General features: G+C 41.3%; 1 protein-coding gene across 1 annotated transcript; it reads left to right on the top strand.

The window, feature by feature from the left end:
* The first annotated feature begins 399 nt into the window (after positions 1-399).
* plcxd3 (phosphatidylinositol-specific phospholipase C, X domain containing 3) lies at positions 400-25890 on the top strand. The gene is made up of 6 exons (XM_080739505.1): positions 400-571; positions 12929-13185; positions 14072-14245; positions 18898-19073; positions 20180-20281; positions 21756-25890. The coding sequence occupies exons 1-6, from the start codon at positions 469-471 to the stop codon at positions 21907-21909; spliced, it is 966 nt and encodes a 321-aa protein (XP_080595631.1). The 5' UTR covers positions 400-468; the 3' UTR covers positions 21910-25890.
* Positions 25891-26658: the final 768 nt, after the last annotated feature.

Raw genomic sequence — 26658 nt, 5'->3', positions numbered from 1 at the left:
GTGGGCTTAATTTCCAGCCTAATTAACAGTTTAGTTAAGAGTGCGTCTCCTCACATTAAAATATGTGTGTGATAGATTGATTCATTCCCCCTTCTTTCGTTGGCTTTATTAAAACGAATGACTGGGAGAGCAGACTGGCTGCTGTGTTAACGCATGTGCGCGCTCCCGCAAGGTGCATGCATGCCGCCTTTGTTTCACGGCGGTGTGTGCACGCACGCACACACACACGCAGGCACGCAGGCGCGCGCGCGCACACACACACACACACACACACACACACACACACACACACACACACACGGTGTGGCTGAAGTGTGCGTTTGGTGTGTGGATTGGTGAGCGAGCGCCGCACAGAGAGAGAGAGAGAGAGAGAGAGAGAGAGAGAGAGAGAGAGAGAGAGACAGGCTGACTGAAGGTTGGTTTGCAGACAGACAGACTCCGGGTGAAGACGGTTTGCTCGGCGGCAGCATGGCTTCGTCTCACGGGAGAAGTGACCTGCGGTTCGCCGACTGGATGGGAAGTTTACCGCAAACCATGCATACTACCCCGCTCACTAACCTGGCTATACCCGGTATGTGTTTATTGCATTTATTTATTATCCTTATTGTTGCACGCAGTCATGATCAATGGTTGATCGTGAACGAGACGTGTCTATCCGTATTGTGGATTGCAAGACAATGAATGTACTGGTTTGCCACTTTGCCACGTTAGAATTAAGAATTGCCCTTTTGTTGATCTGTACCACGAAAAAAGAAATCGGGAAAATAATTAGAATAATCATTATGATGATGAGACCTGTTGCTCAAAGTGAATATGCTGGCGCCGTGGCGCGTAAACAGAGTAGCCTACCGCGTCCGTTAGCTGAGACTTGTTAGGTTACTTTGTCTATAGGCTATTATGTATAATTATAATTATAGCCTGATAATAGAAGTCTCAATATAGCTTAATGTTTAAGCGCAGCTAGAAATGCATTTAACTTGCTCGGCGAACTAAAGTTGCACCGATAAAACGTGCATGCATTTCCAGCGGCTTGCTTTATCCAAATGGCGCTTTTATGTGCGTTATGCGAGCATCATTCTGAGGCTATGCATGCACCCATTCAAACACCGACGGTGCACGGAGGCAACCGTGCACGGAAGGAACCACTCTCATCGGGAGCAATTAGGGTTCAGTGTCTTGCTCAAGGACACTTTGATATGAAGCCAAGAGGAGGCGGGGAATCTGGATTGCTTGCATTTTGAAAATCCAGATGTTTGAAGACATTCGAGCAGGACTTATCAGACCCCATTCCAGCTCCCATTCTGCTGATAGAATGGCTAATTAGATGCCAGTTAATTCTATATGAGCACTTAGTGATTATCTCTTGGGCACACACACGCACGCACGCACGCACGCACGCACGCACACACACACACACACACACACACACACACACACACACACACACACACACACACACACACACACACACACACACACACACACATACACACAGCTCCCCACAGTTTAATCCTTCACTCTGTTTTATTTTATACTCTGACCCCCTCCTCCCCGCTGGCTCTAACAGATGACACATAGCCTGTATTTATACATGCTTCATCAGAGAGAAAGAGGGGATGGGGTGGGTGGGGTATAGGGCTGAGGGAGGGAAGCCACATTTCAGATGCATGTCCTTGGTTCCCAAAGAGGTGTGGCATAGCAGTGGCATTGATTTCAGCTCTCATGCCCACATGCACATGCACATGCACAGTTTAGGCTTTTATTTCCCCCCCTCTTCAAATATAGCCTGTTAAAACCCAGAAAGCATCTTTGTCATTTTAGCTTTTTTGCATTGGCTACTCATTTAGTGCCAGCATCTTTTCCAATTTGGGTGGGTATATGTGCCAGCCTTTTTTGACCATTTTGCCACAACTCTGCAGAGCCACAGCGAATCCAAAAATAGTAAGATATGAGCAAATTTCATTCTGAATGAAGATCAGAATGCCTACTTTCACCTGCAAGATTATGCAATAAAAGGCAAAACCCGGTGATTTTCGGGATAGGCACCACGGACATGAAAATAACCACCCGGAAATCTTTGGGATAGGCACTAGGAAATAAGAAGCATTTTTGAAAAATCTTGAAAGTGTGATATACTGATTTAGATGGCTTCTGTAAAATCAGCCTCGGGTAGAGCCTAAACAGTGCATGGAAGACGGGGACATTGAAGTGGCATGCATGAGACGTGTTTTCTGGTGCCAGCAGGTCTCGCTGAATCACGTTACACGTGCTGTGCGACACAACCCAGCCCTTTTACGATGAGGCAGCCTAGAAACATGGCCTGTTCCATCTAATTAGGTGTCATTACTGCTCATTGGCCCTGCAGCTCTGCTGCTGTCCATTCTGCACCAGTTGGATGCAGACGCAGTCACCTCTGACTTTTACAACCTTTCACTTGCCACTGTGTGTGTGTGTGTGTGTGTGTGTGTGTGTGTGTGTGTGTGTGTGTGTGTGTGCGTGCGTGCGTGCGTGCGTGCGTGCGTGTGTGTGCACACACGTGCATGTGTGCACACTCGCTGAGAACCCATTTCGATCAGTAAATGTATTTTTGAAGGTATTAGTTAACTGTTATTGTTTGTGTTTTAATGTTGTGTGAATCTGATGTTGGAGAGCAGTATTAAGTGTTCCATCAAGAAGAAAGAACAGGAGCAGTCTTGTCTAGTATCTGACAATTTCAGTATTAAGTTCAAAGCTATGTTATTTTTGAGCAAAATGGGTTTACTTTGCCAGCCAACACAGCTTGGATGGCTTACACCCAAGACACTGCATGGTGGCGATTTGGTTTGCCAAAAAATAAAAATGTTGATTGGGAATGAAGAACTAAGTCTGCCTGCATGCCTGCTTTGCACAGCTACTTGGTCACATATCTATCTATCTATCTATATATCTATCTTTCTATCTATCTATCTAGCTTCGCCAGCTCGATTCCCAATCCGGGCGACCTTTGCCGCATGTCCCTCCCTATCTCTCCCCCCATTTCCTGTCAGTCTACTGTCCTATCAATAAAGGCATAAAAGCCCAAAAAATCTAATCAAATTAAATACAAAAATTAAAATTACCCTTCCTGTCACAACCTGATGCAGAAACAATTATCCATGCCTTCATCACCAGCTGCCTATATTACTGTAATGCTTGACTACTCACAGGACTACCAACACAAGCCATAGACAGACTCATACAAAACTCTGCTGCTAGATTTATACTGACTCAAACAAAGAAAAGAGAACACACCACACCACCAGCCCTGTATACCCTCCACTGGCTCCTGGTCTCCCATAGAATAGATTTCAAGGTCCTACACATAATACAGAGCTAGCGCTCAGCCCTGCATACATCACAGCCCTTTTATTGTACACTCCATCCAGACTCCAGAGCACTGAGATCATTCACTGCAGGTTTACTTGACACAAATCAGCGGCCTCAAAAGAAAATAGAAGAGCTTTTCTTTCTATGCACCGAGACTGTACAGTATAGAACAGGGGTCTTTTTCAGGCCAAGGACCCCTTAGTTGAGAGAGTGATGAAGCAGGGACCCCCACAACCTCTCCATAGATTCCATATAGTTTCATCGTTTGACAGCACAATCATCAGTGTATTTTGGATTCATGTCAATTTGTGTTTTCAGATATTTAACCACTTTAACCGTCAATACTTAATAAACTTGACCTTTCACCCTGTACTTAGTCAGCTCTTTTTCCCCTCTACACCAGAGCTCTTTGTTATTATCATATTATATTATATTATCATAAGCCCTTCCTCTTATGCCTTCCTCTTATTCTATGCATATTCTGTGTTTTTGCCTGGTGTTTGCTATGTTATATCTGACTGTGAAGTATCCGAATTCTGTCCTGCCTGTGAAGCACTTTGAACTGCAACCCTGTATGAAAGGAGCTATACAAATCAAGATTATGATTATTATGATTATTATTATTATTATTATTATTATCACACACAAACAGTACAACAGGTGTTATGGCTGCCCTCCACGGGGTGACAGTAAAAAGACCAATTTATACCTAGTTGCATCATGTCAGTGTGGTGCACAAAGAAATCGCCCATTTAAAAGCTCACAACGCATACCATGCATTGTAAGCTTGTGAGTTGTGATTGATTATTTTTACCATGTGAAAGCAGCTTTCAGATATAGATTAAACTTATTGCGACCGAAGGTCGCAAAATATTCCTAGCCTACCTGCTACTACAGTAAATAACCACAGACTCTGTACACCATGGTGGTCTTTGATGCCCTGTCTTGCGCTCGATTTTCTGCTCTCAAATATTGAATGTTTTCAAAATGTTCTAATTGCCTATGTTTTGATCTTGGATTTAAATTTAAATTATATTTCCTTCTTATAAAACACCTCAGTCAAGTGAGGTGCAGGCAGATTTGCATGAACACCCAAGTAGGCCAAGGAAGAACCTCCACCCACAAATTTTCAAATTGTAACTTTATTTATTTGGGAGAAACAGCACATATTGATGCACACGGCATACAAAAACAATACATAAAGTTACACAGTCCGTTACACAGACGGACGGACAGACAGACAGATATACCTTATACCTTTTCAAGTGCTGATTTACGAAATGTATAATTCATATATTTAGCAGAGGTACTTTTCATTCACATTATTTGAATTCCCAGCATGTACTGTATCATCATCTGTTGCCCTCTCTTTAAGTGGCTGCTTTTTAACCAAGGACAATAACACTGTGGCTAAATGCAGATGGAAGATTTATTGACAGCTTTGACCCCCAAAGGTTGTTGGCTCAATCCATAATAGATCTGCCTATCCTTAGTGCTTACAAGTGGTGATAATGAAGCTCCTGACTGAGTAAATCTACCTTATGGGTGCAATGCCTTTCAAGGATAAGTGGTTGAGAATCAGTTTATACTGTATTTTAGCACCTTTTAATGTTGTGCTACAATAGAGGTATTTGCTTGCAGTTGGCTAAGGGGCTGTGTCCACAAAGGCTTTTTTTGTGCAGTTTGGATTGTATTGTGTAGGACACAATGAGGTACTTAGCATCTATTCTGAGCTGTGCATGCACCTCTGGCATTTTTATCTGGGCTCAAAAAGTAAATATTTTCAACTCTGAGCGTTTGGATGAGCGTCTAGAAGAGCACCTTTTGTTTTCAGCTGGGAACCAATGCTGGGAAACAATGCTTTGGTTGACACATCTAAGGGCCCTGTTGCAAATAAGGGACACAGGTGTCTGCTAGTTTTCAACTGACACAGTTGTCATTTTCATGCCCAGTGCCAAATGTCCTTGTGCACATCTGCGTGCCGTGCCCTTGGGCGTGTTGGACTTAAAATCGGGTGCATAAAAGGGACACAGACAGACACAGAAGTAATTTGGGCTGTATTTTAATTGTGTTAAGTACCAGCTCTTACCGTATGCCTTAACTTAAAGGTTCAACTACAAAATGGCGTCACTCGCATCTTCTGAAAAGCATTACCCCGAATTAGAGTTTGGAAAGCTGCATGTCGGAAAGTCGGAACTCTCAGACGAAAGGTTCGGGGTTCGGAGACAGTATGGACAGGCCTTTAAGTTAAGGCATAAGAGCTGGTACTTAAGACAATCGAAATAGAGCCATAGTGTCTTCCTCAGACACTTCAGGTAGACGTGTACGTCCGGGGACCTTCTGTTTCGGCCTCTCTACCCACTCAGCTACGGAGGCCTTGATGTGATGTCACACTGCTTAGACCAGCCGAGCCCACAGGTTTAATTAGCGTCTCCAAACTTAACACTCAACCTGTGAGAAAGAGAGAGCGATTAAGAGGTGAGAGGATACCAGAGAGTGAGAAAGGTCATATCAGTAGAAAGACAGAGAAAAGAGGTTGGCAGTGGGCAGTGGCTCAAAGACAGGGGTCAGGAAAGGCAATACGAGGCAGAGAGGAATGTTCCTTTGTGTTCCATTGTTTTTGTTGTGTAGTCAGGTGCCAATTGTCTTTTCTAGGATGATAAGTGATGGACATAATGGGGATTGTGCCCTGGCCATTGTTGGATCTGCGACTGTAAAGTGGGCGAGTGCCACAGACTGCCTGGCTGTGGTTGGGACTGTGGCGACACAGAATGAAATGGTCAGCACAGGTGGGCTGCCACAGATAAAGCTGCTTCTCTGTTGCGCTGTCAGCATTTAACAGGCTTTGCTGCAGTGTCTGCTGGTGGAATGTGGTGAATGGATTTAACTGTCCCGGGAAAATTTCTGGCATTTCTGGAGTCCAATGGGTTTCTAATTTGTGGAGTGTTTGTGTATTAGAATGCAATGTTCCAGGGTTATATTTATTTATTAGCACTTGATGTGGGATTGTGTCTTAATTTTGACTTATGTACCATATTTAGCTAAATTCTGCAATGAATACTGTAATCAATCTTGACTTCTCCATTAAGATAGGCAATCCATCCAGGAACTGAAACCTAGTTGAAAGTAGTTGAAATTAAGAGACATAGCTAACAGAGACTACCTGATCGCCTTTTAGTCAGACAGTATCCATCGGGGAGGGTTGAGGCTTTTTCAGCTCATGCTACACAGAAAGACCCCAGAAAGTATCAGATCAGAAAGTCAGATCATAGACTGTAAAAAAATATGGACCGTGTAAGGCCATTGGTTTCTATGCTGCGAAAATGAAGCTTTTTTGGCCGTTGTATGGGTGACGCCATCATTGTAGAAATCAACGTTCATTGGTAGAAATGGTACCATCTCGAATGCTATTGGCTGCCAAAGGTCACGTGCAACCGCAGGGATACATGGGACATTGTCTTGAGCTTGCCGAAAATACAGCACACGAAGAAGAATCATCACAAGCCTGTGATCACAAGCCCCTCCTACAGCATACCCTGCTATAACATGAAATATATATATATAAATTGGACCATATTTTCACAAAACGCATATCATGGTGATTGAAACGTATTTATGACAATGTTTATTAAGGTAAGAAAATCAAATGTAAAAGTTTTGAGGAAATGGATGGAATCCTATGGAGAAAATGTTGCTTCTGGTGCCAGAACAGTGCAACTAGTGGCCAATCATAGGAACTTTCAGTTCCGTGTTGCTTCATTTTAAATCGGTACAACTACACCCCTGAGTCAGATCCGTCTCATGAATCCACACAGGGTGATTCACAAACTCACACGCATAAACACACCAGCAGCATATGACTTCATCAGACACAAGAAATGAATAGCATACATAACTGTAGGCCAACGGTTTGAAGCTGACGAGGGAGAGCACTTGTTGTAACGTACAGTAAGTGAGCCTTTGGGACTGATGGAAGCAAATCCATCGCGTACGAAGCATCCCCTGTCTCCCTGTTTCCCTTGGGGTAAATGCCCAGGCCTGGTCAGGACCTTTAGCCGTAAATCTATCCAAACCCATGTGGCTAGATCACCCGCCTGCCACTTAAGCCCCCTGAACAGGCGGGATGAAATCTCAGATGGCAGGGTAAACACCATGAGCTCAGGGGATCTTTGAAGGGAAAAATCAGACTGTTAAATGGCACAGGAAGTAAAAACAAAGATAGGGGAAGGAAAGTTCCTGTAATTTAAGGTGTATGGGAGAGAGAGAGAGGGTGCGGGTGAAGATGATTCAAAGAGGAGAAAATGGATGGTAAATGGAGAGTTGATGAAATGATGAGCTATTTTCTATAATGATATTATCCATCCAGATCGCCAGTTAGCTGTCAACTATGGCATACCCAAGGGCAGTTATGGCCCTTAAGTGCTTGACTAGGTACACATCCTGCCAAGATTCCTTGCGCTTGCCACTAGAGAAGGACTTGGAAATAGCTTAGTCATCTATTCATAGCATAGCATTGATTTTTTTTGATGGACAGTCACAGTTATGACAGTTGCAGTACAGAAGTGGACAAATTAGTCTGCAGGCACAAATGTTTCCCTGTAGAACCAGGGTTTTAAACTGATTTTGACCCAGGGACCACCTTCCTGACCAAGAGAACCTGGGGACCACCATTATATTGTCAGGTATGCGATGTCGACATTTTCTGGGAACTCAGATTAGGTCCCACCCAATAGTGTCAGTTTTCAAAGCATTTTATTACCAGTAAAGAGCAGGTATATCATTTGTCAAGAAGCACAAAAACCTTTTGCAATATGAATGCATCAACAAGTTACAAAAGTATGTTTTACCTGGACCAAAGCAGGACAGCCCAAGTCCTCTCTCAAAATATTCACATGCAAACAAGAAAGAAGAGTTGCAAATAAAAGTAAAATTAAGTACGTTTTTTTCTTTTTTCTTTTTTTTAATGATTTTCTGAATGCATGGCCAGGGACCACCTGGTTGAAAAGCAAAGCTGTAGAATAATGGATTGAGAATACAAATGCAATGGGGTGAATTGAAGCTTGAAGACATGGTAGCACTCAGCAGGGTGTAGTAGGGAGAGTAGGGAGGCACAAATAGACTTTAGAATTTTAAAAGTGTCGTAATGTACTAATCACAAAGTACCCTACTGTTATTCAGACAGAATATTGCAGTCAACAGAGCTCAAGTGTGTGTCAGCCAAGGTGATTCCTCTTTATTTCTTCCTTTATTACTTTCTTCCTCTCTTCCTTCTCCTTCCTTCCTTCCTTCCTTCCTTCCTTCCTTCCTTCCTTCCTTCCCTCCTTCCTTCTTTCTGTCTTTCCTGTCTGTCTGTCTGTCTGTCTGTCTGTCTGTCTGTCTGTCTGTCTGTCTGTCTGTCTGTCTGTCTGTCTGTCTCTGTCTATCTGTCTATCTGGCTGGCTGGCTGGCTGGCTGGCTGGCTGGCTTTCATTCTATCTTTCTGTCTGTCTGTCCGTTTCTATGTCTGTCTGGCTGGCTAGCTATCTTTCATTCATTCTGTCTGTCTGTTTCTATGTTTTTCTGTTCATCCGCCAGTGTTGATTTTGTCGACTAAAACTATGACTGCGTTTGTTTCACTGACGAAAACTAAATAAAAACGAAATAAAAACTAATCTGTGATGACTAAGACTAAGACTAAATATATTGATAATTTCGTCAACAAAATAAAAACTAGACTAAAACATTAGGGAGGGACTAGTGGAGAAGAACATTTTATGTTTGGTTGCTCTCAGTGTGTTGCATGCTGAAAATAGCAGATCTACAAGCTCACAACGCGTCACAGCGTGACGCATTATGATGCCATCAAGGCCCGACAAAATACATTTCAGTTGACTAAATCAACTGTAGATTTAGTCGCCTAAAATCTTAAAATATTTAGTCGACTAAAATTTGACTAAAACTAATACTTTTCAGGTAACTAAATTATGACTAAAACTAAATGACATTTTATTCAAAAGACTATGACTAAAACTAAATCAAAATTTGCTGTCAAAAACAACACTGTCATCCGCCCATGGAGATGTTTGAGACAGACATTTTTTCGGACTGTTTTTAAGGTCACCCTCTGGTAAGGTTGCCGTTGTATCTGATCCTAATGCTACAGTTGCTACAGCTTCACTGTGTGGCCTTTGGACTCGGCTGTCTAACCTGCTTATGGTCACTCTCTGGGCTAGCTGCAATGACCTGGCTCTGGACTACGCTGAAGGTCACATTGGGCCTGTGTGAGTGAGTGTGTGAGTGAGTGTGTGAGTGAGTGCTAGGGATGTGGCCGTGTACAATATGTGGAGTGTGGGCCCACTGCTGTGTGTGTGTGTGTGTGTGTGTGTGTGTGTGTGTGGAAAGTAACTAAGTACATTTACTTGAGTAATTTCCAATACTTTTACTTCTATCCACTACATCTTGGATCCAGATATTGTACTTTTGTTCCAGAGTCCACTACATTTATTTGAGAACTTTAGTTACTAGTTACTTTGTATATTGATTATTATTACAAAACACATTATATATACATATATACATTTTGGCCATTTGCAAATAGACGATCTAGATCTGCTATTTTCAAAAGATATGTATACATTATAAAATATGTGAAATGGGACATTCTGTATAATGAGTACTTTTGATACTTTAAGTACATTTTGATGCCGATACTTTTCTACTTTTACTGTATTGCAGTATCGATACTTTTAGTAAAACATTTGAGTATTTTTTCGTGTTTGTGTGTGTGCTCGTGCATGCGATAGTCATAAATTGCTAGACAGAGAGGAACAGAGAGAGCGTTCACTGAGAGCAGAAACAGGGTAGCCGAGTCACCCCACAGCCTCTTCTGCATAACGTGCATGTCATGCACACACATTGTGTCCTTTTCTCCCTTTGTCATTCAAATAAGGTGCAGTCCAATCCATCCACTTAAAGTCACACTGCCTGATAGAGGCACTAAAAAATGCATTCATTCGTTCATTTCCTCATAGATTTTCACGAAAATATGTGTAACAATTATGTTAAGCCATCCAGAATGTCAGTGAATCATGACCATGAAACCTTTGTTTCTGTGAAAAGAAAATTTAGAAAACGCTAAACAAAGGGTAGCCTATTTATTAAATGTAGATCCTATATCAATTAATTAAATATTAAAATATGTTTTTATATAGGATCAAAGGTTTTATGATCATGATTCACTGAGATCCTGGATGGCTTGATTATAGGGTTAACATAATTGTTATAAATATTTTTGTAAAAGTCTATGGGGCACCATTAAACCACTTCCGTTGCGATGCTCTATAGGGCTGTCACTGTTATTACATTTACTTGGCGATTAATTGTCATTCAACTAATTGCAATTAACAATTTAATTGTGCTTCCGTCAGTTTATAACATGGAAATGATTATGACGATTATAAAGAATTACGAATTAGACCGGGATCTGTGTCACCAACATTATTTTATGCTTTAACTATTAAAAAATAGCAGATAGCACCGAGTGCCGCGCTTTGAGCTTGTAGATCTGCTATTTTTGAAAAATCAGCAAATCTATGTATATATTTTTAAAGCAGACATTTGTAACGTAATATCCTTCTTTTTCTTGGTCCCTGGAACAAAATAATTTCAGATGGTGGTCTGCTGTCAAACACATATATTTCTAGGGGTCCTTTACTTTTTTTTTAAAAGTATTTTTCATGTGGGTTAAAGTGTTGTTTTACTTGCCCATCCTGGAGATACTGTAGGTAGACAGTATATATCTGGTTGCCATAGCGCCAGGTCATTTTCAGTATTGACCTCAGCATTATGGCAGCTTCAGGGCCTTTCCATCTCCAGGGGTGAGGTGAGGAGCGGAGCACCTCAATATGATGTTGAATAGATGCATGCCAGGATGAGGCTTCAAAAGCAATGCTTTTTGAAGACTTATGCAATATGCATTAAAAGCATTAGAAAAAGGTCTAGGAAAAAGGCTTGACTTATTATGTTCTGAGGCATTAAAGATTTTGTCATTTCAGCAGGCAGGACTGCCTATATATAGGTACACTGCCTAGAATTATTTTTTAAATTGCCAGCACCCACAAAAACGTCCTTCAGGTACTTTATTTAAATGGGCATAGAGTAACGAAAACTAAGTCATGACGTCACTCACTCATCCCCTGGTTCGCGGAAGTAATTTCTCTATGGAGAATAACATTGAGTCATCTTAAAATTGTCTCATATAAGCAGTGTGGTTCAAAAATAAACAAACGGTCTCTGCGATATTGTCGGGAGGTGTCTCTGTATGGTTTATGATAGTCAGTTACTAATATTTGATACAGTCTATCTCTGGCGGAAATGTAACTAATTCGGCGACAGTAACATTAGTGTTTTCTCACCATCAGTTGATTCTTCATAATCTAAATTATATGAGTCAAACCGCTGAGATCATTTGTTTATGTTTGGAACACAGTTCTTATATGACGCGATATGAAAAAAGTCTATGGGAATTCAGAATGTGGGAAAAACCAGGTAAGATGTGTAAATGACATCAAAGTTCGTAGCTCCATGGACAACAAACCAAGCCTTCTTCAGCGTTATACAATACCAGAATGCAGTGTTGCATTGCATTGGTCATGTCACGCAGTACCACGCCGTCCCGAGTCTTTTAGAGCAGGAACACACAAAACACACAAAAAAAAACATGAGTTCACTCCTCAACAACGTTTACAAAAGCTGAAGTGTCACACCAGGGTAAATTAACATAGGAAAGAGCTGTATGCATATCAATAGTCCATTTCATTGAGCCCGAGGCCCTACCCGGCCCTACTAATTAGCATACATTTTAGGCCCTACCCTACCCTAAATGTCGGTCGGGTTCGGGTATGGTCGGGTTCGGGCAGAATTTGAGAACTCTAGTGTGTGTGTGTGTGTGTGTGTGTGTGTGTGTGTGTGTGTGTGTGTGTGTGTGTGTGTGTGTGTGTGTGTGTGTGTGTGTGTGTGTGTGTTTCTCTGCAAAACTACTACTTTATATCAAACATGCACTGCACGATTTTAAGATAATTAGGCATCACACAACACATCATGCCTGGCAGAACAATTAACCACTGTCCAATGCACCTGTTCTACAACAGGTTGTTTTGTTCAAAGTTGACATGACAAAAGTCTGATTCCACAGGGCGCGGTAGATGGCCACTGTAGACAAAGCTGCTCTCTGCTCTGTACTCTCTTGGCTTTTGTGGATGCGTGACTGTCCCAGATCCATATCATACATACTTGATAATTTCGGTGTTAGTGGAGAAATGCGAATGTTGATTGTTTGCAGCCCATACCCTTTAAATTACGTATGTCTAGAATAGTAGACAATTACAGATTTTTCTCAGAAGCTCTCATTTTAGAACCATATTTTTGGGGTTAATAAACACAACCCTATACACCCTATATACTTTGTTGACAAGTTGAACTTGATGTTTCCACCTCAGCAAAAAATATCATAATTATAAAGTCAATCATAATAAAGGCCTGCACACAGCACATTCCCCTCCATAAGTTGCAACTAACATGCATTTTTCCCTGTTATTCCCTCCAGGTTCCCATGACTCATTCAGTTTCTACATTGATGAGTCTTCTCCAGTGGGCCCGGAGCAGCCGGAGACAGTGCAGAATTTTGTCTCTGTTTTTGGCACGGTGGCCAAGAAGCTAATGAGGAAGTGGCTGGCTACACAGACCATGAACTTCACTAGCCAGCTGGAGGCTGGGGTCCGCTTCTTTGACCTACGCATCTCCACCAAGCCACGGGATCCAGACAACGAGCTGTACTTCGCCCACGGGCTCTTCAGTGCCACGGTCAGTACAGAGGATCTGTTTGATGTTCAGCATGCATGTAATAATGTAACATGCAGTGGTGATGCTTGTAGCGTGGGTGAGTTGTTGTGTCTGTGTGCGTGTGTGTGTGTAATTGTGTCCATACTGTAGGTGCACTTATAAAGAAAGGGAGGGTTATTAAGGCCAGACCGCACCAATGCAACTTGTTGCAACTCCTTGCAACAGAACAGCTTTAAGGCCAGTCCACACCAATGCAACTACTTGCAACTGCCATTGGGGATAATGGTTGCAAGTAGTTGCATGTTGCAAGGCCTTGCAACAAGTTGCATTGCTTGATTTGAATGAAGTATGGCGTCAACTCGTCGCTTAAACAGTATATACTTAGCTGACCAGGATCCTCTTGAATGAAAATAAAATGTGAATTCCTCCACCGGGATGGTTTACCAGGCTAGGATCATCCAGGGCTCTATATTTGGTCCGCTCCTTTTTTCCCCTCTACACTAATCAATTGACCACTGTTAAATGCACCTGTTGTACAACAGGTTGTTTTCTTTAAAGTTGACATGACAACTGTAGGTGTTGCACGTACGCCATGTCACACACCTGTCGCAGCACGACACGTTGTGAGCTTGTAGATCGAAGTTTGGTTATTTTGAGTGAAATAAATCGGTAGGTACAACTCAGGCTTTATGGTTAGGGTTTAAGAATATCCCAAAGTGGCACTGATAAAATTGCAATCCTGAACTTTTGATGTCCTTACAAGTATAGTAATACAAACTGTGTGTGTGTGTGTGTGTGTGTGTGTGTGTGTGTGTGTGTGTGTGTGTGTGTGTGTGTGTGTGTGTGTGTGTGTGTGTGCGTGCGTGCGTGCGTGCGTGCGTGCGTGCGTGCGTGCGTGTGTGACCAGGTCAGAGAAGGTCTGGAGCAGATCAGTAGTTTCCTTTCATCTCACAGCAGAGAGGTGGTCTTCCTGGACTTCAACCACTTCTATGGTGTCCAGAACCTGCACCACGAGAAGCTGGTCACCATGTTGAAGGAGGTGTTCGGAGACAAACTCTGTCCGCCCATCTTTGCCCAGGAAGTATGTCAGCTGACCTTGAAGGCTAACTAAATAATCCACAGCGGATGTCAACCTAATTAAAAAATATAAATGTCACAGTTTTTTTGAGTTTCAGTGAAATTGAGAACAGGAGCGCTCGGCTGTATTGCGTGGCTGGTATCGTTCGGTTTCGTTCCCGCCCCATGGGCACTACATAAACTTTGCTTCATTAGAAAGATCTATTGATATTAAGTAAGAAACAAAAAGTTATCCGCGTGTCACTTGCACAATCTTTGTCACCAGCCAGAAATGTATTTAATGGGAATAAAAAAAAAACGAAAATCTTGTGCTTCTGTTTTTGCTTGTAAAGTTTGATATATTGACTTTGGCAACACAAAATCTTTCTCAAATGTCATAAATACATCTACCTAACATCTGAAACAAGTATTGGTGCCTTAGTATACTCATATGCAAATTTAGATCATGTAATGTAGCAAATTTGTTGAAGGAAACGCTTCAATGCAAGTGATTGTCAGTGACTGTAATGTTGTTATAATGACAAGTAAACTTGGTGTCTATTTAGATTTCACAGCAAGAGAAACTCAATTGAATACTTATCTTCATGATTGGGTGTGTCTGGATCTTAATTTACATATTTCCAAGATGGACGCCACCCACCACCCTAGAGCTTTACTATGACTTTTACAGTGACAGCTGGCTGTTATGACAAAAGCAATATGAACACATTTGGTCAGTTTTACCTCTATCAAGAGTTGTGGGGAAGATTGCGGAGAAAAATCAGAGAAAACGTACATACAGCTAAATTTATCCTAAAGATGACATTTTTAATTTATCACATTGCTGAACCACCTACTCCCAAGTGTTTCTTGTCAGCAAGCAAAGACAGACAGAAGTCCAGGTCTCCTGAGCACTGGGAAGTTGGAGATTCTAGAGACTTCATCAGATGGCTTGGCTGAAGACCTTTTACTTGTGTGGCACCTACTGTAGGTAGAATAGCTTCCAACATCACAGTTGCTGAATGCTCCTCCAGATGCAGAAGCTGGTTTACCTGGCTTTTCAGCATTCTGTGTAAACTTTCACCCACAGGCTAGCATTATTGGCTACCTTCCACTCATCCCAGCATCGCCAACTGATCCTTCTGTCCTCAGAAAAGAGATGAAACGACTCTTCACTACATAAGTACACCATTATCACTGGAGATCAGGCAGCACCAAGATGAGTTTGGCAATGTAGTCCTGTTGCTGGGAGGCTTCCACCAAGCTCACAACTACTGAACATGAAGGCTATTTGCAAGATTATCAGGGATGCAGGGGCAGATGATCTGCTTGTTGCAGCAAGTCTTTGTCGAGAAGGAACTGTCAAGAAGATGTTTGTTGAAAAGACATAATACTACCAAACGTTACATGCCCTCAAAGTCCTGTTTGAAAAAGAGATAACTGGCAGAAGTTAGAAATGACGAGGCATCCAGAGATGGCGGTCCTAGGAGATCAGCTGCCTCTTTTCAGGAATCATTCAATGGGCAACCAACTGCAGTCCTCTGGGCAAACTTCCTGGAGATGTCAGATATTCTCCAAAGGTTTATCTACTACGAGCGGGAAGGTGACTGGACAGGACATCTCTGTGAATCAGCAAGAATGCTACCCTACCTCACTTCAGTAGGCCACTACAAGTACGGGCAACAATCTTTACCTTTGTATTTGCCTTAGATGAAGAAATGACTGGAAACAGCTTCAGAGGTACATGAAGCACTGGTGGCAGGTGTATTTGTTGGCTGACAAGCAGATGGCTGCCACAACAGTAGTGTTTATTTTGACATGCTACTGGAACAGACATATAATGCTGATGCCAAGGAAGCAAGCGGTCTGGATGGCATTACACTCAGCCCTGTCTCTGCAGAGCTCAAGTCTATGCTCCACCTCCATTCCTCCAACCCACACCATGTCAGCAGTGGACACTAACCCATCTACAGTGACCACATCATCCTTGCTCAACATATCTACAGGACAGTGTGCTGATTCCACAGTCAAGTGTTTTGCATGTTGTTTACTATAGTTGAAGACAAGCAAACCTGTACAGTATGTCTGCAAGACTGTCTTGTACTGATTTATTTCAGTGCCAGAACAGGTCGGAAACGGAGTGCCAGAACTGTGAGAATGTTTCAAAAGAAACAAGCTTTATGGGATGATGACTCTGATTAAGCAAGGGTCATTCATCACCATGCTGGCTTTTGGTGGAGATTTATGTTGAAATATCTTTTTTGCCAAGGACATACTAAATGAGTGGACAATATTATATACCAGAAACACATAGAAGAGCAAGCCCTGAATTACCATAACATGTGTGTAACTCTGAGAACCATTTGGTTCCATTTGTACAATCTCAGAGTTAAGGGCGTACTAGTACTGGTTGAACTCCTACTATGCCAAAATGTCACAATGTCATAGATATTCTGAAGAAAACCTGTCGACTTCGAATTCAGTAATTGGATCTACTGATCAAAAACAAGAAGATTATAAGATATAAAATCAGCCACTGACACATTTTGTCCGTAATACAGACATATTGATGACCCCTGGATGAACGTGATAGGGATGAGTAATATACGCACCATGTCGGCATGTAAAATTTGCTAAATACTTGTTTTATTTCAAGATTTGCTTATGCAATACATACATGTGGGAGGAAAAAGCTTAACATTTGCTGTATTTTGTCACAGCACAGCCTTACGTTTACTTATGCTGCCAACATTTGTATGTATTTTTGTTTTGGTTGGGGGGTAGTCTCGCGTAGCCAGACAACTATTCCACAATCTCCGAATGCTATATGGAGTCTGGAGCGGCAGCTCCCGAACGGCGAGTATCGGAAGTAGCCAGTGCTGCACTGAACTGTAGTCCCCTGGTAGTCCCATTGGAAACATAACAGAAACACAATAGCTCAGACAAAGTCATTCGAGCTGCCTATTCTTGTTATGGGTGTATAGTTTAAGAAAACGTTTGAAAACATCATGGAGGAAACACCAACAACACCAGAGAAAGACAAAATAACGCCCCCAGAAATATTGAAAGGAGACATAACGCTTCCAGTAGGACATGTTATTGCTACTGCACCAAGGGAGCGGTTGCGTCACATCCGCTTTATCTCGCACTCATTCGTTTCTATTTCCGTTTGCCAGACTGTATGGCGGGAGCATTTGCCCAAATCGCGGAGGCAACCGTCTGGCCTCGCGAGACTAGTTGGGGGGTGTCTTGATGTAGCCTACAAATGACAGATGTTGGGACACTCTGTGGTACTTAAATACATATTTTATACCTGACATGACCTTTTGTGCATTTATTATAGTCTTGTCCATTTTGGGATTTTTTCCAATTCAGGGGGGTGTGATAGCAGTTTGATTGATTTTCATCCATTTCTGGCCAAGGTACCTTTCATTACACAGTTGGCTGTGAGATGTGTTATGTATGAGACATAAGGTTTTAGCTCAATTTACTATGTGTATGTTTCATTTTGCTGGGTGCCAATCACAAACTGTACATTGAGGCGTTTTCTTCAACAAATTTGCTACAACAAATTGATCTAAATTCACTTATGAGAATACAAAGGCACCAATACTTGTTTCAGATGTTAAGTAGATGTATGTATGACATTTGAGAAAGATTTTGTGTTGCCAAAATCAATATAGTACATTTTACAAGCAAAAACAGCAGCACAAGATTTTCGTTTTTTTGTTATTCACTTTTATATACAATTCTGGCTGGTGACAAAAGTCGTGCAGGTTTCGTGCGGAGAACTTTTAACCCAAAGTCCACAAGGGTATTGTCTATGCAAAAATGCATTGAATGAGTAGTGCCCAGACGTGGGAACGAAATTCATTTTCTAAGCACTTTTCCTTTTAACGCAATACCGCCTATCGTGCGGCGCGGGGCGGAACAACAACAACAACGACAACGTAGCGCCGGCAGGAATGATAGCGCCTCACCCCACGGATGTTAGGGTTAGGGTTAGGCATAGTTTTACAGAGGTTAAGGTTAGGGTTAGGGTTAGAGTTAGGCATAGTAAGCTAATGGCTAAACACAGCTGAGCTAGGCTAGTGGATAAACAACGAAAGAGGTGTCGCAAACGAGTGACGTCAGCGACTACACAAGTGAATGGCTGTTGTCGCCATCTCATGGTGACTACGCACTGTACACAGAATTACACAGGTGCGCTGATAAGAGACTATCAAGGTGAATTGATCCAGGTGGTGTTAGGGGTGTGTGGTGAACGACAAAACAAGCGCTCTTACCCCAATCTCACTGAGTTACACAAACTGACTGTAACATATATACAGATAGTATTATATTAGTACTGTTCTATGCTCAGGAGGTGAAGACTAAAGACAATTCAAAATTACATTTTACAATTTGACATTTTTATTTTATTTTCAAAGCAAAATCTGGAGTGTAATTTACAGGTCCTTGTTTACATTCAAGTAACACTCCAGATTTTCAATGGCCCTGAGTGTTGAAGGTACCCAAAACCTCTGGAATTTTGTTTTGCTATACATGTACATTTGGCATTTAGCTTTTTAAAATGCTATTATAAATCATTAAAAGTAGTATTTTACTGTGCATTCATCATGTCTGCTTCTAAGCCAAATAATCCATCCTAGCCTCTCGGCTTCCCTGTATCCCCAGGTGACCCTGCAGTATCTGTGGGAGAAGGACTACCAGGTGTTAGTGTTCTACCACAACCCCATGGCTCTGGAGGTGCCCTTCCTGTGGCCGGGTCAGATGATGCCTTCTCCCTGGGCCAACACCACCGACCCAGAGAAGCTGGTGCAGTTTCTCCAGACCTCCCTCACCGACCGCAGGTCAGCGCCAACATGTTACTGTGTGGCACACTGTTTTGTGGCATAAAATTATGCACGTTAGCATGCCAAACAGTGTTGATAAGTAACAAGAAATTAACGTGTTAATAATATAATAATATACATAATACAATACCAGTAAGACGCCTAAGGGTGAAAAGTGACAGGTTGTGCAATATGGGCTTAATATTGATGGCATAAAAGGGATTCTATTGTATGGGAATTCCCAGATATGGGCTTAATATTGATGGGCATAAAAGGGATTGTATTAGTGTGGTTGCCCTAACAGGGCATCATCTGGAAATCAGCTCCATATATGAAGATCTAGATGATGATCCAGTCGTCTCCAAGTATGGATATCCAGGGTTTGATCTTTGATGAGGTGATGTCAAAACAATGTGTCGTCACAATGTCAACAAACAGGTCAGCAGCTATAAACATTGAGGCGTTACGCACGTACGGACAAGATGTGGTGGTTTTCTTAGTTAACTGCGATACCAGGAAGTAATATACCTTGCTACAACGTTTCGTGTAATAATATTGCAGTTACTTTCCCCCCAAAAGTAACTCATTTCAATATTCATGCTTTGTTGTGGAACTGTGCGTCGACTTGATTTGTGCGTGTTCATGTTGGCAGGATACAGTTGGTGTCACCTGCACTCCCTTTGAAAACATGAAATAATATACTGTAGGCTACGCTGTGCGCAGGAAAGAATGCCTCAATGGACAGTGGACACAGCCCCTAACAAACAACACGTTGCAGTAACTTGCCAACAGCATTATACTTGTCTCCCTCGATCCAGTTTCACGCCACGGCATCACTACAGCATTCTCACGCAGTATGAAAAGCTTGCACCTGAAGTGCACTCGTAGTAAATCCCATTTATAACTTATGTACTGTACATACAGTAGGCTGCAGGAGACACCCAGCAATCTATAATTTCAAAATAATTTCAGCAGATGTTTGCAATATGTTCTGCCCTAAGAACATTTGTTAGAATGACTTTTCTTAATTCTTCCTTTTTTCCTCTTTGTTTTACCTCTTCGGAACATAAATGCAACTGAGATCATGATAAAAAAATATACTTGTTGAATTCTATCTCCTGCAGGAGGAAGGGGACCTTCTTTGTCTCTCAGGTGGTCCTAACGCCCAAAGCCAGCACTGTGATGAAAGGAGTGGCAAGTGGACTGAGAGAAACCATCACAGAGAGGTCATTTTAAAACACATCATTGACCCTTTGTGGCCTGAAAATCTAGTTTCAAGTGGTCTCCATGTTACGTTTGTGGCGTTCACCAGTGGGTGGACATCACCCACCATACTGTATATCAGGGTTCCCCAATAGGCGGCCCGTGGGCCATTTGCGGCCCGCGGGGGCTACTGTCTGGCCCCCACCAACCCCAGTAATAATGGTAGTATAAGAGCAGCAACAACACTAGTATATCGTCGTTGTTGGGTGGAAACCTTGTATGTCCAAAACCGTTCGTTTTGTATTTATCATCCATAAAATGTACTAAACTAGTGAGAACAGCCGATCTACAAGCACACAACGCCGCGCATCGCGAGGCGTTGTGTGCTTGTAGATCGGCTGTTTTCACTAGTTTTGCGCGACAGTCTTGTATGATGAAGCAGGGCGTTGATTTACCAAAAAACGTACACATTTGAAACTTGGAGATACGAGGTTTCTGCCCGACAGTGACGATATCTGAACTGTTGCCGGAGTAGCGGAAACGCCACTGTCGCCCCCTGCAATGTTGTGTCCCTCTGCTTGGTACTCTAGACATAATTCGGACCTTGGGGAAAACTATTCGGGGAACCCTGCGGACCTTGGGGAAAACTATTTGGGGAACCCTGCTGTATATGTTCAGGCCACAACGCAGCCTTCAAATCTAGTTTAAAGTTGTTTCCACATAGTAGACCATATTACGTTTTGTGATGCCCACCATCCACCCAATATTAATATAGGTCCTAGGATTATGTACATATCAGTGATGATGTGATTATGATAAACATAAGCATTGGGAATTTGTTTGGATTTTATAACAAAATGTAGAGGCCTGTTGGGTTGCACAACATCTCCAGGCGTTTGATACAGACGTCTTTTGAACAGCTGCAACAGACTTCAGGGGACTCCTATCATCGTTCTTCTCTTTCTCTCCATTATCTCTCATTTTTGGTTGAGTGACTTGCGTCAACAGCAGAGCCATCCTTTTTCCCAGCATGAATAATTCATTTGATAACCGCCGACCATTCTATGCTGTTTGTTTGCCTAATTGTATGTAGGCATCCTTTGAAACATCCCCATTCAGGCTATCATGCTGCAAATGATGACAGCATATCCAAACATGAGGATACTTTTCAGTATGCTGAAAGTGTCTTTGTGGGTTCAAACAGCTTTAGTTACTTTGCAGATTTGTATTATTGATATAAAACCCATATCTATACTTCAGCTATTTGAAAATAGCCGATCTGCAAGCTCACAAGTTCACAATGTGTCTCATGGCAACGTTGCGAGTTTATAAATTGGAAAAATCTTGAAATGTCTTCAAAATGTTTGACAAAATTGTAATGTGAATATTTTGCCTTTTACATGTAACAGAGTATTTCTGTGTTATTGCAATTTTATTTAAACTTACTACTTACTTTACATCTGAGTAGTTCTGCAACCACTGTTTGTATCCTCTCAGGGCCTTGCCAGGCATGATGCAGTGGATCAGAGCCCAAAGGCCTGGCGAGAGTGGCATCAACATCATCACGGCTGACTTTGTGGAGCTGGGAGAGTTCATAAGTGCCGTCATCACCCTCAACTACCACCTGGAGGACGATGATGACGCCACCTGAGGGGAGACAGGGGGAGCCGGAGAGCACAGTCAATCCCAGGACCAGAGGCTGGGCCTGTGCTTTCATTCTTACAATTTGGTGTTCATTTCTGGAAGGGGGGAGTAGAGCCTCTCCTCTCTCTTTATTTAGGGCTATTGAGAAAAGGCCGAAATAATGAAGAGTGAGTGAAGGAAAGTTGTGTTGGAGTGGAGAAGGCAGGACAATGATGAAGATAGTCAGAGGATTTGTGTTTCATACATTTTGGGATCAAAGGGCAATTGAGGCTTTTCCAGTGACATGATTTGTTTCTCTTTTCCTTGACCTTTTATTGGCTGTAAATAGAACAGCTTTACGATCAGTCAAGTGCACTGTTTTGGGCTTTACTGCTTCGTCATAGGGTAAGTTCCTTCAGAGCATATCAGCATACTGATGTAAAATGTACAGGTACAGGTACAGGTAGATGTTCTTGGTATTCTAGTGACAGTGATGGTTTTTTCAGAGGTTATTCTGTTTCAGTGGCACCAACCAGCTCTAAATTTGTGGTCAGTCTGTGTATCTTGTAAACTGCTCACATAAATGCTGGTGTTAGTAGCTACAGTAGACGTTGTTTTGTCTTACTTGGAAAAACTTACTTAAACATACTTTTTACTTTAATGCATCCCATGTCAGATAACTGCATGGAGGCATCTCTGCGAAGGTGTGTGGATGTGGCCTCCTGAAGCTTGAAAGCATAATGTGTTTACAGAAAGATCTATCTCCAATGCACAGCGAGGAAATGAGGGCGGGCGGTTTTCCATTACGGGGTATTCATGAGCTAGAAACTAGTTGAAGCCACCTATCCAAGAGAGTCTCTTATGGGAGTTTCTCCCAATAACAGCCTCGTCTGTAGTCAGCGTACGGTCTACACATTGATCACACATGTCTTCACAGTGGGGCCATTGATTAAATTCCCGCTTTCAAAGCCACCAGGGAGAGAGAAATAGATACAAATGCAGAGGCAAGGCTATAGATGCAGTGGTGTCTGTCCATCTCATAGTCAAATTCAGACCAGGACTAAGGGTTGATTCATACTCCACTTTTAGAGCCTAATTTATTTTGGTTCGGCTCATTCATTTGTGTGCAATAAGTGTTGGATTTATATTATTGATAGTACTGTAATAATTTCTTGATCGCCTTGATGGTTTAAACGTGACATCATGGGCCACTATGCTTGATAACAAGCTTGATAAGCCCAAAGCTTATTGATACCGGGTACTCAATAAATCTGTTATCGGGTTATCGAGCTACCGTACCCTTGTTTAGGGCTCCCCCCCGATCCTCTGAATGACGCCATATAATAGTTTAGACAGAGCCCGAAACCGAAATAAATTAGGCTCTAAAAGTGGAGTATGAATCGACCCTCAGTCATTGATTGCATTTATTTTTGGCGAGGCACCAGAGATTGCTACTTTAAGTATATTTGTGGTGGCACTCTTGGGATGCTGACAGACCATGAAAAACACATCAATGTTGTTCAGAAAAACAGTGTTCAATATATCTATGTATATCTGTACGTACTAGTTATGTATTATATCATACTGGGGGTACAACAATGTGCCCACCAGCCACATTTACTCCAATGAATGCCTTGACCTCCGTTAGTGTGTTTGTACTAATTTACCATATACTTATCAGAATTACTATTGAAGGCATTATGAGATCTATGTCTGTTAATGTCTTTCACAATATCAGGGGATAAAGGCAAGCCTATTGCTGCTGTTAGATGTGAAAAGTTAGTTTATATACTGGTATACTGTATATATAAAAAAAACTATAAGCAGTGGGTTTGGACATGAACAGAATAGGCTGTTCAGGACGTGAAATGAAATGGCTGTTACGGGATCATGAAATTTGCCCTTGCACATGATAGAAGACTATGTCTATTCATTTCATTCAATGAACACCCAAATTTAGACATGAGGCATTCAACTGGTTTTTGAATATTGGTATCATCCCCGATATCAGACATGTCCTGCCTAGTAATATTCGTATATCTCTCTGTATTACCCCTTAATATATCCCTTTCTCTCCTACTGCAATATAGTCTGGCCATTGCCTACAAGACAAACCTCAAACACCTTTAAACATTACAGAAACGATTTACTACATAGAATATCGTCATTTTCTGAACTTGTCAGTTCTGGTACATCATTCGAAAATCTTGAAATTCCTCTTTGATGTCAATGCATTCCAGTTATTTATTTATTTAGCCAATTCTGACTTTTTCTTTAAACGGTTTGATACCAAGGTTTATTTTTATTTTAACAGCTTAAAAAGGGCTTAGAATGCATCTTCTCCAACAGATTAATGAATACACTTATATGTAAACAATTTTCCAAGGGGGAAAAGTCAAAAATGGAAAGTACACTATAGGCATGATATGTCACTCAAACACAATACATTAAGTGTTTGGATCTCATTGAGATCATCTCAATGTCATATTTTTAATGTCTGCCTTGTCAGATGTTTCATGTTTGAATCCAGTATATTGTCTGATATATGTTGTCTTGTTTCACATAATTAATATAGCTTAACATGATGCTGTACAATATGATTATTTACTAAATATACTTATTTTTTATTGTTTTGTAAATGTTTTCCAATATAAGTGATTTATACAAAATACAAATGTTGTTAAGAAGCACAGGGCAATCCATTTGAACTGACACTTTACGATAGATGTTGTTATTGTTCTGGTTGTTTTTTATATGTTATACATGAATACCATAACATATTATACAAACACCCACTTTATGATCAGTGAGTAATCTCTGCAGAGAATGTATACAGTGAGGACATTTTTGTCTAGGTTATTCTTTCAACTTTTAACGGTCTTATGACATCATTTTATTTATTATTTTTTTAATTCTTAGGCATGTTTCCTGACCTCAATTACACCAAAAAACTGACCTTTCAACATTCAGTGTTTTTTTCTCTCTAATCTGTAGTTTTGGGAATAATTAGGCTCAGAAAGGTGAGTTCATTTGTCTCTGGACGTACGCATCATCATCCAGGGGAGGGTGTATCACCTTTGCTGTTACTTTACATTGTGTTTGCATCGGTCCAATGCACCATTTACCATTCACCACTTTGGTTGTTGAGTTCACCCTCCCCTGGGTGATGATGTGTACGTCCAAAGGCAAATTAACTCACTTTTCTGAGCCTCGTAATTCAAAAAATATATAGATTACAGAAAAAACACTGAAAGTTGAAAGTTCTGTTTTTTTGGTGTAATTGAGGTCAGGAAACATGAAACAAACCATCAAAATAAAGAAATATGAAATTTGATGTCATAACACCTTTAAATGTGTGATTGTATGTGACTTGTGATCGTTACATCTGACGGAGTGAGCATCGACTGAAAAGAGTTTATATAGACTATTGAAATGATTTAAACAAAAAGTTCCATCTTATGCCCCCCTCCCCCATTATTCCAGTGATTGATGTTTAAACTATTTTTCATATTGTGAAAAGCTTGTACATACTCTAATTGCAAATAGGTGGCTGTTGATGAATTGTAAATATTCAGAGTCATTGACAAGAATTGTATCTTTCAAGTGTTCCTGCTAGTATATTTTGTTTTCACATTTATTTGGTATTTCGGTAAGCTTGTGCATGAACCAAACTGTATTTATAGGTGTACTTTGTGCCATGCATCCAAAGGTATACATCTCTCACCTGAAATTATATTCTTCAAATGAGGGAATGTCACCCTTTAAGAAAAATCCCCCAGAAAGGCTTTTTTTTATTGCACTGTTACCCTGTAAAGATTTAAAAGGTTTTATGTTTTTAAATTGGGTCTTAAGTTCAGTGTGTCTTCCCTCATCCCGAAATGATTTTGTTACCTTTCATGTGTTCACATTTATGGTGAAAAGAGTAATTTGTTGTTGTAAGACTCAACCCTTTGTATGTTCTAATGAAATTGACTGTTCTACGTGAGAAATTACCAATCTAATAAAGCTTCTACGCCTATAATGGTGTTGCTTACTTACTTACTTGCTTGCTAGCTTGATTGGTTGATCTATAATTCAGTATCAAACACCTGGCAATGTTTAATAGCTAGCTACTCTTGTTTGTCTTGTGCAAAATATCGCATTAGAAGAGAGATAAATGCCAATGAAAATATCCTCCACTTAAGAACTGGCATGCTTATTTGTCAAAGTAATAAAGATAATGAAGACAAGATATAAGCCACCCAGAATGAAATCTGACAGTCAATTATGAATTATTTTGTCACTGGCTTGATCAGGATCGGACCATGGAAGTTGCCATTGCTCCAAATTTAAAATAGTTAGTCACTTAACATGCACTTACCGTAAAACAAAAAACAAATGCTCTTTATAGCAGGGCTTTGTATAGGCCAGCCATCTATAAAAGTGTGTGTGTGTGTGTGTGTGTGTGTGTGTGTGTGTGTGTGTGTGTGTGTGTGTGTGTGTGCGTGTGTGCGTGCGTGTGTGTGCGTGCGTGCGTGCGTGCGTGTGTGTGTGTGCGTTTCACATGGAGCAAGTCTTTAGAAGGCCAGCTTTATGCTACTCCATTTATTTTTTCAGCAGGCAGGTCATTGTAGAAAGATTATTTTCACTGAACAATTATGAGAAGTTTACCTGTTCAAAATCAGAAGCATCTGCTTCTGTTTGCTTTATGGGAAGGTATTTCTGTTCACTTTATTGCTCTGGAAATCTGCTCTGCCTCTCTGCTGTTTATGCATCATCTTACCATCTTACAATTCAT

Source organism: Nannobrachium achirus, assembly GCF_963921795.1.
Source record: "Nannobrachium achirus genome assembly, chromosome: 12".
Lineage (NCBI taxonomy): Eukaryota > Metazoa > Chordata > Actinopteri > Myctophiformes > Myctophidae > Nannobrachium > Nannobrachium achirus.
The sequence above is the reverse complement of the archived record's forward strand: the minus strand, read 5'-3'. Positions and strand labels throughout refer to the sequence as shown.

Bases quoted from the DNA above. Each gene is read 5' to 3' on its own strand.
- plcxd3 (XM_080739505.1), top strand. From the start codon at position 469: ATGGCTTCGTCTCACGGGAGAAGTGACCTGCGGTTCGCCGACTGGATG. The intron at 13,186-14,071 runs GTCAGTACAGAG...GTGTGTGACCAG, and splicing joins ACGGGCTCTTCAGTGCCACG to GTCAGAGAAGGTCTGGAGCA. The intron at 20,282-21,755 runs GTCATTTTAAAA...GTATCCTCTCAG, and splicing joins AGAGAAACCATCACAGAGAG to GGCCTTGCCAGGCATGATGC.